Raw genomic sequence first — 12,633 nt, forward strand, 5'->3', positions numbered from 1 at the left:
CAGTTACCCAAGTGGAATATGAGGTGCTGTTTCTCCAGTTTGCATGTGGTCTCACTCTGGCAATGGAGGAGGACCCTGTTTCAAATGATGGTTTTAAATGTCAAAAGATGCCTTACAAAGGAATATCGTTTCCCTCTGGCTCCTGACCTGAAGAATCCATTATTAATTGGATTTGTTCAGTTTTTAAGAACTCAGCAAAAAAATGAACGTGTTCGATAATTCATTTGTTTCAATCTCTCATCCCTTGTAATTATACTTTGAAACAAAATCCACGGAGCTCCCATTCACTCAGTCCCAAGATTAATTTATTTGCTTTCCTCAACTGTGAGGGAGCTGAAATGCCATTTTCAGAACTATTGTTCCTTGATAAATGGATGTTAAATTACATTTATTGTCAGGGGCTCTGGGATTATCACAAGTGCTCAGTCATTCGTGGTTCCATCAATTCTTCCCTGCAAACTTTAAATCCCAGATAAGCTTCATATTTTGCAACTCTTCTCACATCTGCTTGTCAACACCCCTCTCACCTGTATCCACCTATCACTTGTCAGACTTTGTCCTGCTCGCACCTGTCTTCCAGCTTTCTCTTTCCACCACCCCAATCAGTCTGAAGAAAGGTCCCAACCCAAAACATCATCAATTCATGTTCTCCAGTGATGCTGAATGATCCAAAATGCTGGAGTAACTCAGCGGCAGAGGCAGCATCTATGGAGAGAAAGAATGGGTGATGTTTCCGGTTGAGACCCTTCTTCAGACTGAATTGAGTCTGAAGAAGGGTCTGGACCCGCAACATCACCCATTCTTTCTCTCCAGAGATGCTGCCTGTCCTGCTGAGTTACTCCAGTATTTTGTGTCCATCTTCGATTTAAACTAACATCTGCAGTTCTTTCCTACACATGCTGAATGATCCGCTGAGTTACTCCAGCAGTTTGTGTCTTTTTGTAAACCAGCATCTGCAGTTCCTTGTGTCACAACTTTAAAGTCCTTTTGCATGGATGGAGGGAATTCAGATCGTTGTGTTAGGGCAATTGTTTGTTTTCCATAATAATTGTCAAGAATAGCATTTGTTCCCACATCCTCGCTTGCCCTTCATTTGGTGGATAACCGAGACCATTATGTAACACATATAAGAGTTGACCACATGACTGTAAATTAGTTTTCAAATACACCTGGAAACAGGCTCTTCAACCCTCCAAGTGCATGCTGACCATTGATCATAAGATTCACACTAGTTTTATGCTATCCCACATGCATCCACTCCCTTCAAAATTAGGGGCAATATACACAGGCCAATTATCCTGCAAAAACACACGTCTTTGTGGTGTGGGATAAACCGGAGCAAATAAATGTGTAAATTCCACACATATAATACCTGAGGTCAGGATCGAACTTGGGTCGCTGACATTGAGGCAACAGTTCTACCAGTTGTGCCACTCTATAGAATTGAAGTTACATATTGGCCACTCGGCGTTGAGTCAGTAGAATCCCCTTCTGAAAATACATCAGGACATTAGGGTGGCACAGTGGTGCAGCAGTAGAGTTGCTGCCTCACAGCGACAGTGCACGGATTTGATTGTGACTACGGGTGCTGTCTGTACGGAGTTTGTATGTTCTTCGTGTGACCACGTGGCTTTTCTCTGGTTGCTCCGGTTTCCTCCCAGGTTCCAAAGGCTTTCAGGCTTCTGTAAATTGTCCCTCGTCCATCCAATAGAACTAGTGAATGGGGATCGCTGGCCAGTGCTGACTCAGTGGGCTGAAGGGCCTGTTTCCATGCTGTATCTCTAAAAATAAACAGATTTTTTCCCCAGGAGTATTTGTCAGCATTGCAGAAGTCATTTCTTTTTAAAATTCCAGAATCTGTTAATTTCCTTAATTAAATGTAATTTTCAATATCACTTCAGTTAGGTTTGAACTCCATTTACTGAATTGCTAGTCCAGCCTTTGGATTTGTGAATCTGGTAACCCAACCATGTGCCATGGAAATGCTTTAAACCAAAGTAGTCCCATTTCCCACTGGCCTTTTCTGAAAGGCTTTCAAAATTTTCTCTTTTCAAATTTTCACCCTTTACCTTTCAAACTTTCACTGAGTCAGATTATTTTTTTTTAACCAGCCAGACTGTGCTTTCTGGATCATAAATCATTCAGTGAAAAATGTCCTGATCTCTCCCCTTGCATTCTTACTTCAATATTCTAAAATATTGCCCTCTGACTACCAGTCCTGCTGCCTCCAGACACACTTCCTCATTATGCTTTGCACCAAAACTCCTCATCATTTTCAAGATTGAAGAATTAAGTACCCAAAATATGAAAACATCTAAAAATGTAATTAAAACATTAAAACTTAAAAAAGAAAATCAATGGGAATAATTCAATTCACTACTGTGGTTCCTTTGCGTCAGACTAGAACATACAGTAACTTCATTGTTATCAGCAGACCCACACAATATTTTTCCAGTATTTTGAAAGATCATCCTTGACAGTATGCAAGAAAAGAATGTTTATCTCTTTAGAAATAGCTGGACGCATGCAAATCCTGTAAATGCTGCTAATATCTAACAAACACAGAAGCAACGCATTAAATAAAAATAAAATTTGCTGGGAATACTCCGCAAATCCAGCATGATAAGTAAAAATAAACAACTTTTTAGATCAATGACCTTTCACCTGAAAGTTTATTCAAACTTTCATTGTTCAGGTGAGGGGATTGTAGGGTGCATAGGAGAAAGATAAGGTCTCGATCTTTGAATCTTACGTTGAGCTTCATTGAGATGTTGTTCAAGTCTGAGATCTGGAAGGTAGGTAAAGGTAGACACAAAATGCTGGAGTAACTCAGCGGGACAGCCCTTTTCTCCAGAGATGCTGCCTGTCCCGCTGAGTTACTCCAGCATTTTGTGTCTACCATCGATTCAAACCAGCATCTGCAGTTCTTTCCCACACAGGTAGTTCAAGGTGACCCCCAATGATCATGAAAGAATAGACTGCAGAAAGAATAGACTGAAGGTAGACACAAGAAGATGGAGTAACTCAGCGGGTCAGGCAGCATCTCTGGAGAAAAGGAATAGGTGACGTTTCTGGTCAAGACCCTTCTACAGACTCGAGTGGGATCAAGCGTGGTAGTAAACCCAGAGAGCAGGAGGGATCACAGAAGGGGTGCAGCGAGAGAGAATGTTGCAGAACTCTCGTCGGAGAGAGGAGGAGAACTTCTTCAAAGTAGGCATATCTTGAGGAGATTTCGGAGTGGAGCAGACAAAATGTGTAGGAAGGAACCGCAGAAGGAGGGGGGGGAGAGGAGAGAGGGGGGGAGAGGAGAGGGGGGGGGGGGGAGAGGAGAGAGGGGGGGAGAGGAGAGAGGGGGGGATGAGGAGAGAGGGGGGGAGAGGAGAGAGGGTGAGGAGAGGAGAGAGGGGGGGAGGAGAGGAGGGGGGAGAGGAAAGGAGGGGGGGGAGAGGAGAGGAGGGGGGGGTGAGGAGGGGGGGGAGGAGGGGGGGGGAGGAGGGGGGGGGGAGAAGAGGGGGGGAGAAGAGGGGGGGGAGAGGAGAGGGGGGAGAGGAGAGGAGGGGCGAGAGGAGAGGAGGGGAGAGGAGAGGAGGGGGGAGAGGAGAGGGGGGAGAGGAGAGGAGGGGGGGAGATGAGGGGGAGAGGAGGGGGGAGAGGACGAGGGGAAGGAGAGGGGAGGGGGGGAGAGGAGGGGGGGGAGAGGAGGGGGGGAGAGGAGGGGGGGGAGAGGAGGGGGAGAGGAGAGGGAGGAGGGGGAGAGGAGAGGAGGGGGGAGAGGAGGGGGGGGGAGAGGCTGAGGGGGGGGAGAGCAGAGGGGGGGAGAGGAGGGAGGGGGGAGAGGAGAGGAGGGGGGATGAGGAGAGAGGGGGGAGGAGAGGAGAGGGGGGGAGGAGAGGAGCGGGGAGTGGAGGGAGAGGAGAGGGGGGGGAGAGGAGAGGGGGTGGAGAGAGAGGAGAGGGGGGAGAGGAGAGGGGGGGGAGGAGAGGGGGGGGGAGAAGAGGGGGGGGGAGAAGAGAGGGGGGGAGGAGAGGGGGGGGAGGAGAGGGGGGGAGAGGAGAGGGGGGGAAGAGGAGAGGGGGGAGAGGAGAGGGGGGGAAGAGGAGAGGGGGGAGAGGAGGAGGGGGGGAGAGGAGAGGGGGAGAGGAGAGGGGGGAGAGGAGAGAGGAGGGGGGGAGAGGAGAGAGGAGGGGGGGAGAGGAGAGTGGGGGAGGAGGGGGGGGGAGAGAGGAGAGGAGAGGAGAGGAGAGGAGAGGAGAGGAGAGGAGAGGGAGGGGGGGGGGAGAGGAGAGGGAGGGGGGGAGAGGAGAGGGAGGGGGGGAGAGGAGAGGGAGGGGGGGGGGGGAGAGGAGAGGGAGGGGGGGGGGGGGGGGGGGGGGGAGGAGAGGGAGGGGGGGGGGGGAGAGGGAGTGCCTTTTTACTTCAACCCAAACCCAAACAACCATTTGCAGGCAGTGCTTTTTTACCTCTAACCATATTTTCATTTTCAAACCAAATTAAGGGTACTCACAGTGCTGTAGACATTTGTCAATGTCATTCAGAGCTCTGATTGAGGCACACCACTTGCAGAGACTGATTGAGGCACACCACTTCCTGGTTTTATAGTCCATCGGGGGCAGCAGAGAGAATGGGGAATTTTGTAAAATCATTAATATCTCTGTCATTTTTCACCAACTGGAAAAATCCTCGGCACACATGCGGCGGAGGGGGGCTCTGAGTGAGGTGGCCAAAAATGACGGCCGTAGGTGGCGGCGTACTCTCGGAAACCGCAGCACAGAAAGCCAAAACCGGTCAAGAACAGACTTTTAGTAATAGAAGATATATATATACACACATACTGTATATACACATACATCTACATATACACATTAAAAAAACTTTACAATATGGTGTCATGGGTTGTATAGTTATATATGTGTGTATATATATATATATATATATATATATACATACACATATACACATATATAACTATACACCCATGACACCATATTGTAAAGTATATATATAACTATATGTTATAACTGTATATGTTATTAAATAGTTACGTATATAAAACTATATATGTGTGTGTATATGTGTACACACATATATATTCAATTCAATTCAATTCAATTCAATTCAACTTTAATGTCATTGCACAAATACTGAGTATGGGTACAACGAAATGCAGTTTTGCGTCAGTCCGTAGTAGTGCAATATAGAAATTTAAAAAAAAGAGGATACAGAACAATAAAAAATGCAGAATAATTAAACAATGGGGACGGAGGGACCGGAGGAATCTATCGGCGGGACTCCGAGTTCAGCAATGCGACCGTATGATTGTAGAAGCTGTTCCTCATCCTACTGGTACGAGACCTGAGGCTCCTGTACCGCCTCCCTGATGGGAGGAGGGCAAACAGTCCATGGTTGGGGTGGGAGGGGTCTTTAATGATCTTCCCAGCTCGTTTCAGACACCGTTTTTGGTAGAGGGCATCCATGGCAGGGAGCGGGGCGCCGATGATGTGCTGCGCGGTTTTCACCACCCGTTGTAGTGCCTTCCTGTCCGCAACAGTGCAGCTGCTGTACCATACCGTGAAGCAGGCGGTCAGGATGCTCTCGATGGTACACCTGTAGAAGTTGGTCAGGATCTGGGGGGACAGGTGGGCTTTCTTGAGCCTCCTCAGGAAGTAAAGGCGCTGCTGTGCCTTTTTGATCAGCTTGAGGTGTTGAGGGACCAGGACAAATCCTCCGAGATGTGTACCCCGAGGAATTTGTAGCTGGAGACACGCTCCACCTCAGTCCCGTTTATGTGGATGGGGGGTATGTCTGCCCCCTCTGACCTTCCTGAAGTCGACAATAAGTTCCTTCGTCTTCTTGGAGTTGAGGACGAGGTTATTATTGGCACACCAGGTTGTCAGGTGCTGGACCTCCTCTCGGTAGGCTGACTCATCGTTGTCACTGATCAGTCCTACCACCGTGGTGTCGTCAGCAAACTTAATGATGGCGTTGGATCCGTACTTAGGGATGCAGTCGTGGGTGAAGAGGGAGTAGAGGAGAGGGCTGAGCACACAGCCCTGTGGCAGGCCGGTGTTCAGTGTTATAGTGGTGGAGGTGAGGTTGTTGACCCTAACAGACTGTGGTCTGTTGGTGAGGAAATCCAGTGTCCAGTTGCAGAGGGAGGTGGAGATGCCAAGCCCGCTGAGTTTGGTGATCAAGCTGGCGGGGATGACAGTGTTGAAAGCGGAGCTGAAATCAATGAACAGCAACCTGATGTAGGAGTTGTTGTTGTCCAGGTGGGTCAGGGCAGAGTGTAGGGCCGCCGATATGGCGTCCTCTGTAGACCTGTTGGCCCGGTAGGCAAACTGATGGGGGTCCAGTGTGGGGGGGAGGCTGGCTTTGAGGTGAGCCAAGATCAGCCGCTCAAAGCACTTAGCAATATATATATGTGTGTGTGTGTGTGTGTGTATATATATCTATATGTTGTTATTTTGTGTATATATATAGTTATATTGTAAAGACAGGGATAAAGCAATATATCTAACTGTTGTCCTGCTGCAAGTAAGAATTACATTTGTTCAGTTTTGGGACATTTGACATTTGACAATAAAACACTCTTGATTCTTGGCAATATTATTGCACTGAGGGAGCAATGCCAGCATCTGCAGGTCCTACCGACACTTTCGAAGGAGGAGCGTGTGGACCAAAGATAGTAGAGGAGCTCCTCTGGTATCTTTGGTGTGGACTACATTGCCCAGGGGGCATAATTCCTCCTACATTTCCCAGCGGGTCATGTGGCGGTGTTGGACTACATTACCCAGGAGGCCTGGCGCAGCCTACATTTCCCAGCAGGCCGTGCCGCGTTATATTAGAGGGGAGGCTGCGCGGATCGGGACTACATTACCCATGAGGCGGCGGGCTGCGTTACCCAGGGGGCGGCGGGGGGCGGGTGTCGCCCGGGCGAGGGAGGCGGAGGGGCGGCGCCGGGCGGAGGCGAGAGTCGCTGCGGCCGGGCCCAGCCCCAGCCAAGCCCAGCGCGGCCCGATGGATGCGGCGGTGGGTGGCGGCGGCGGCGGCGGCGGCGGCGGCGGCGGAGGAGGAGGGCGCTGCCTGACTCCCTCGGCCCGGGAGTTGCTCCGCACGCTGGGCAGCTGCAGCAAACACTCCTCGCATCTCCGGCAGAACCTGCGGGAGACCAAGAAATACTTCAAGGAGCTGCGGCAGCCGCACTGCTTCAGCCCGGGGCCGCCGTGTGCCGAGCCGGCTGGACAGGACAGCGGGCCCGCCGAGGAGGCCGCCGACATCGGCATCAGCTTGCTGGAAGGTGAGGGGCCGGGGGGGGGGGGGGGGGGGGGGGGGTGGACGGTGTGGGGAGAGGGGGGGGTGGGATGTAGGGGGTGGGGGACGAAGAGGGGGCGGGGGGGGGAGGGTGGGGGAGAGAGGGGGGGTGGCGGTGGGCTGGGGGAGAGAGGGGGTGGGGGGGAGGGGGGGGGGTGCCGAGGGGAGGGGGCGGGGGTGGGGGGGGGGGGCTGAGGAGAGGGGGTGGGGGGGGGGGGGGGGAGAGGGTTGGGGAGGGGAGGGGGGGGCGGGGAGAGCTGAGGTGAGGGGGGGGGGGGCCGGGGGGAGGGGGGGGGGTGGAGAGTGGGGGGGGGGGGGGGGGGGGGGGGGGGGGGGGGGGGGGGGGGGGGGGGGGGGGGGGGGGGGGGGGGGGGGGGGGGGGGGGGGGGGGGGGGGGGGGGGGGGGGGGGGGGGGGGGGGGGGGGTGGGGGGGGGGGGGGGGGGGGGGGGGGGGGGGGGGGGGGGGGGGGGGGGGTGGGGGGGGGGGGGGGCGGGGGGGGGGGGGGGGGGGGGGGGGGGGGGGGGGTGGGGGGGGGGGGGGGGGTGGGGGGGGGGGGGGGGGAGGGGGGTGGGGGGGGGGGGGGGGGGGGGGGGGGGGGGGGGGGGGGGTGGGGGGAGAGGGGGGGTGGTGTGGTGTGGGGAGAGGGGGTGGGTGGTGTGGGGAGAGGGGGGGGGGGTGGTGTGGGGAGAGGGGGGTGGGTGGTTGGTGGGGGGAGAGGGGGTGGGTGGTGGGGGGAGAGAGGGGGGGTGGGTTGTGTGGGGAGAGAGGGGGGGGTGGGGTGGTGTGGGGAGAGGTGGGGTGGGTGGTGTGGGGAAAGAGGGGGGAGAGGGGGGGTGGGGGTGGGTGGGGAGAGGTGGGGTGTGGGTGGGGAGAGGTGGGGTGTGGGTGGGTGGGGAGAAAGAAATGAGGTGGGGTGATGGTGGTGAGGTGGGTGGACTGAGGTGGCAGGGTGGGTTGGGGAAATTGGGGATTGAGGTGAGGGAGGAGGTTGTAGACCATTGGAGTGGGTAGGATGTGGGGAGGGGAGATGAGGCATGTAGTTTGGAGATGGCAGGCAGTGGGACTTGGGTTGGGGAGTAGGGGTTGGTTGTAGGGGTGGTATCCGATGGGTATGTTGGGGTGGAAGTTGGTGGGGTTGGGTGGTACGTCTCGCTGTGTGATGAGAGGAGATTTGGGGGGTGGTTAGAGTATATGGTTGTGAGGATATGGGATGTGGGGGTCGATGGTGGGCTGAGTTGTGGAGGTGGGATGTGGGTCGGCGGTGGACTGGGGAAGGTTGGTTGAGGTTGTGGGCGTGGAAGCTGGTGGGGTTGGATTGGATGTGGGGCTTGGGATGAGGAGTGTGTTAGGCGGGGTGGGATGGGGTGGTTGGTTGAATGAGTGGTAGTGAGAGTTGGGAACTCTGGCTGGGGGATATGGGGATAGGTGGTTGAATGGGAGTAGATGGTTGAGTTGAGCGTGTGTGGGATGTGGGGCTTGGTGTGTGTAAGTGTGGGGGAGGATGGGTGGGATGGAAGGGGGATGTTGGGTGGAGGGTGTAGTGGGATGAGGTGAAGGGGTGAGAGGTATTAAGGTCCTCAGTGTTGGGGCTTCACCCTGGCATCACCACCACCAGCTATCTCTCCTTTGGGTACCACAGCCTGCCTCACCTGGCTTTGACTTTTGCAGATAAAGGTGGGCATGAATTCGAGTCACTGTCCGAGATATGCCCAGGTTTGACAGTGCTGGGCCTGTACTCACTGGAGTTTAGAAAAATGAGCGGGGTCCTCATTGAAATGTACAGAATAATGAAAGATTTGGATATAGTGACTATGGAGAGGATGTTTCCATGAGCGGAAGAGTCTAGGACCAGAGGTCATAGCCTCAGAATTAAAGGGCGTTCTTTTAGGAAGGAGATGAGGAGCAATTTCTTTGTCAGATGGTGGTGAATCTGTGGAATTCTTTGCCACTGAAGGCTATGGAGTCCAAGTCAGTGGATATATTTAAGACAGCAATAGATAGATTCTTGCTTAGTAAACACTGTACATTTCATTTAGCTTTGACAAGGAGGAAATAGTTAAAAATACTGCATAAAATCTTATGTAAGAAGCTGGGTCTTGTTTTGCACGAGTCTATTAAATCTGTTTTTTATTTTAATTTATTAAAAAAAAATTAACTTCTAGACCTTGTTTGCATGACATCAGGTAGAGGCTTTTGCAAAGGTAGGCTAGTATTAGTTAACCATGATGTGGGGTTTAAGAGACATGCTCGGGCAACAGAGAATTATGCATTTGTTTACTACAAAAAGTGTTGAGATTGGTTAGAGGACGGTGCATCACACTGTGTAAGAAGGAACTGCAGATGCTGGTTTAAACCGAAGATAGACACAAAAAGCTCAAGTACTCCGAATGTAAAGTCTCCCAGTATATGTGTAGTTTGTTTCTGTTGCACAAGTAGTGTAGGGAAACCACTAGCCAGCAATTCCTAAAGTGCTGGAGGAACTGTGGAAGGAAATGGACAGATAACAATTTGTGTTGGGACCCTTCAGGCGATCTTCAGGCTGCCTCCATGGTCGTCCTCATCTCTCTTGTCAGTGATTTACCATTTGCTTTCTTCAAAACCAGTCCATTCTACACTTCAGGGTAGCACAGCGGTGGAGTTCCTGCCTTACAGAGCAAGAGACCCGGGTTCAATCCTGTTTGTGGCTGCTGTCTGTACAGAGTTTATACGTTTTCCCCTTGACCTCATAGGTTTTTCTCTGGGTGCTCCTGTTTCCTCCTGCAACTCTAATTTGTAGGTCAATTGGTTTTGGTAAAAACAGTAAGTTGTCCTTAGAGTATAGGAGAGTGCTCGTGTATGGGGATCGCTAGTCTGCGTGGACTCTGGGCTGATGGGCCGGTTTCTGCGCTCTATCTCTAAAGTTAAATTCTCCAGTGTTGGGTCCAATGCCTTTTACATACATTTGATGGTGCTGGCAGTTTGTCATTGGGGATGGTAGTCATATCTTTTGCATTTGGACAAAGATATCTGAAAGTATTGGACAGGAATGATTGCAACTGCTGGAAGTTAAATATTAATGAGCTTGTTCTGATAGTAAATGATAAGCAATTCAATGGCTAGTCTTGAAAATTGATAAATAATTGCACAGAGTGTTAGGAAAGATTTGACCTCTGTAAATCAGGAATAAGTGAGTCGGATACCTTCTATATTTCAAATGAGTCAGTCGAACTGTGGCAATAGAGGCTGCCATTGAAATATTACCATATCGGGAGGGGGGGACTTCATTGAATCATGCCGAATAGTGAAAGGCCTGGGTAGAGTGAATGTGGAGAGGATGTTTCTGCTAGAGGATGAGTCCAGGACCAGAGACCACAGCCTCAGAATAAAAGGACGTACCTTTAGAAAGGAGATGAGGAGGAATTTCTTTAGTCAGAGGGTGGTGAATCTGGAATTCATTGCCACAGACGGCTGTCGAGGCCAAGTCAATTGGATATTTTTAAGGTGAAGTTTGACAGATTTTTGATCAATCAGGGGGTCGGGGGTTATGGGGAGAACGCAGGATAATCGGGGTTGAGAGGGAACGATAGATCAGCCATGATGGGATGGCGGAGTAGGCTTGTTGGGCCGAATGGCCTAATTCTGCTCTTAGAACTTGCTAACTTTTGTCTACCTTGCCAGTCCCATCTCCAATGAGCACTGAAGAACTTTCGAGAAATGATTTCCCTTCACAAAACCTTGCTAACTGTCTAATCACTTTGTGCTTTCATCTACGTGAATTCTCTCCACGATGTGCAGGCATGTAAACACCCGTATGTCGCGGAGAACAGTGAAATTTCACATTTAAATAAAGACACCAGCCTCATCTTTCAATGTGGTCTTGTAACATTGCTAAGTCGTCCACTCGCCAAAGCATAAAATTCGGTGTCAAATTATTATTTTTGCCACTTTAAGCAAAAACTGTTGGCCTATTTATCGCCAATGAAGCAGGGAATGCGCCCTGACTTTAGCAGCAGGTTGCTCTTTCTTCACTTGGAAGATCTGTCTGCTTTGTCAGCACTGCATGTTTGTTTTGCATTTGCTTTCTTATTTTTTTAAAAAGTAGCTAATAATCAAGCTTTTTTGTTATTCGACTCGTGAAAGGACAACTAAACAATTATTGTGCATGCTCAGTCTTGTCGGCCTAGGATATTTGGACAAGAAGTCTTCCAGGAACGGTAGTAGCTGAGGTTAAGATTGGTGGGTCAAGTTGATGGTTCCGGAACAGCATTTACATTGCTAAATGCTAGTGTATTCTTAGACACACCAAGTCTTGCCAAATCATGCTTCAATATTTTTGTTGTTGAATACTTAGTTAAAATGCAGCGCAGCGCCAAAAGTGCACTCGGAAAAGCTGAAAGCCGTAATGTGCTACAGTAACTCAGTGGACGGACTACGCAGCATCCCCGGAGAACATGGATAGGTGATGCTTCGGGTTGTGACCCCCATACTGATTGCAGGAGACATGGGGAAGAAAGCTGGAAAAAGGGATGAGCAGAACAAAGCATGGCTGACAATAGGTGAACACAGTTTGTTCAGGGGGTTTGTTGACAAGCAGATTGTTTGGCACAATTGTTAGGAAAAGCTAACCTTGGAGAACTGGAGTGGTGAAATAAAGCATGTAAGAAAGAACTGCAGATGCTGGTTTAAATCGAAGGTAGACACAAAATGCTGGAGTAACTCGGCGGGTGAGACAGCATCTCTAGAGAGAAGGAGTGGGCGACGTTTCGGGTCGAGACCCTTCAGACAAATAAACCAACCTTGTGTTGAGATAATATCCAATGCATTCTAACATTATGAGAGATTTCGAAGCCAAGTATATCTCAAAATTTGGCATGCTTTTAGTTGAATTTATTTTATGTTTTATTAACCCAACTTGTATTTAGCATCTTGCATTATTCTGATTTCATTTCTTTATGTGATTCATTTTAAGAGATGCAAATTGGTCACTTCATAAAATGGGATGGCTAGTTTTGCTGAAATCCGTTTGTTTTTTTGTCATGCGTATCTTGCTTGGTTCTGGGTGGGTTCCTAGGATCGGGAGTGAGAATGGAACCAGTGCTGAAAGTGGACTTTTTAACAATTAAGGCAAAGATTGGTTTCTGCCAGCAATGCAAAGAATCTTTGAGAACTCAGGAACTTGCTGTTTTTGGCTAATGTAGTGGGTAAAATGATCAAATCAGTGTGCTTCTGGGCCCAGTAGTACATTGTCTCGGACTGGTGTTGGGTGAACTGGGGAGAAGAGTATAGCCACCAAATGGTGATGTGCGGCAGAAGTGCACCCTTGCTGGCACATTAAAGGTGCA

General features: G+C 50.6%; 1 protein-coding gene across 1 annotated transcript in view; it reads left to right on the forward strand.

The window, feature by feature from the left end:
• The first annotated feature begins 6,936 nt into the window (after nt 1–6,936).
• Nucleotides 6,937–12,633, forward strand: part of dstyk (dual serine/threonine and tyrosine protein kinase) — a 57,678-nt gene continuing 51,981 nt past the window's right edge. Inside the window, exons 1-2 of the mRNA XM_033042821.1 lie at nt 6,937–7,042; nt 7,076–7,297. Coding sequence (XP_032898712.1) covers nt 7,018–7,042; nt 7,076–7,297 — 247 coding nt within the window. The 5' untranslated portion in view covers nt 6,937–7,017. The remainder of the gene's footprint in view (nt 7,043–7,075; nt 7,298–12,633) is intronic.

The sequence above is a fragment of the Amblyraja radiata genome, chromosome 24, assembly GCF_010909765.2.
Source record: "Amblyraja radiata isolate CabotCenter1 chromosome 24, sAmbRad1.1.pri, whole genome shotgun sequence".
In the NCBI taxonomy this organism is placed as follows: Eukaryota; Metazoa; Chordata; class Chondrichthyes; order Rajiformes; family Rajidae; genus Amblyraja; species Amblyraja radiata.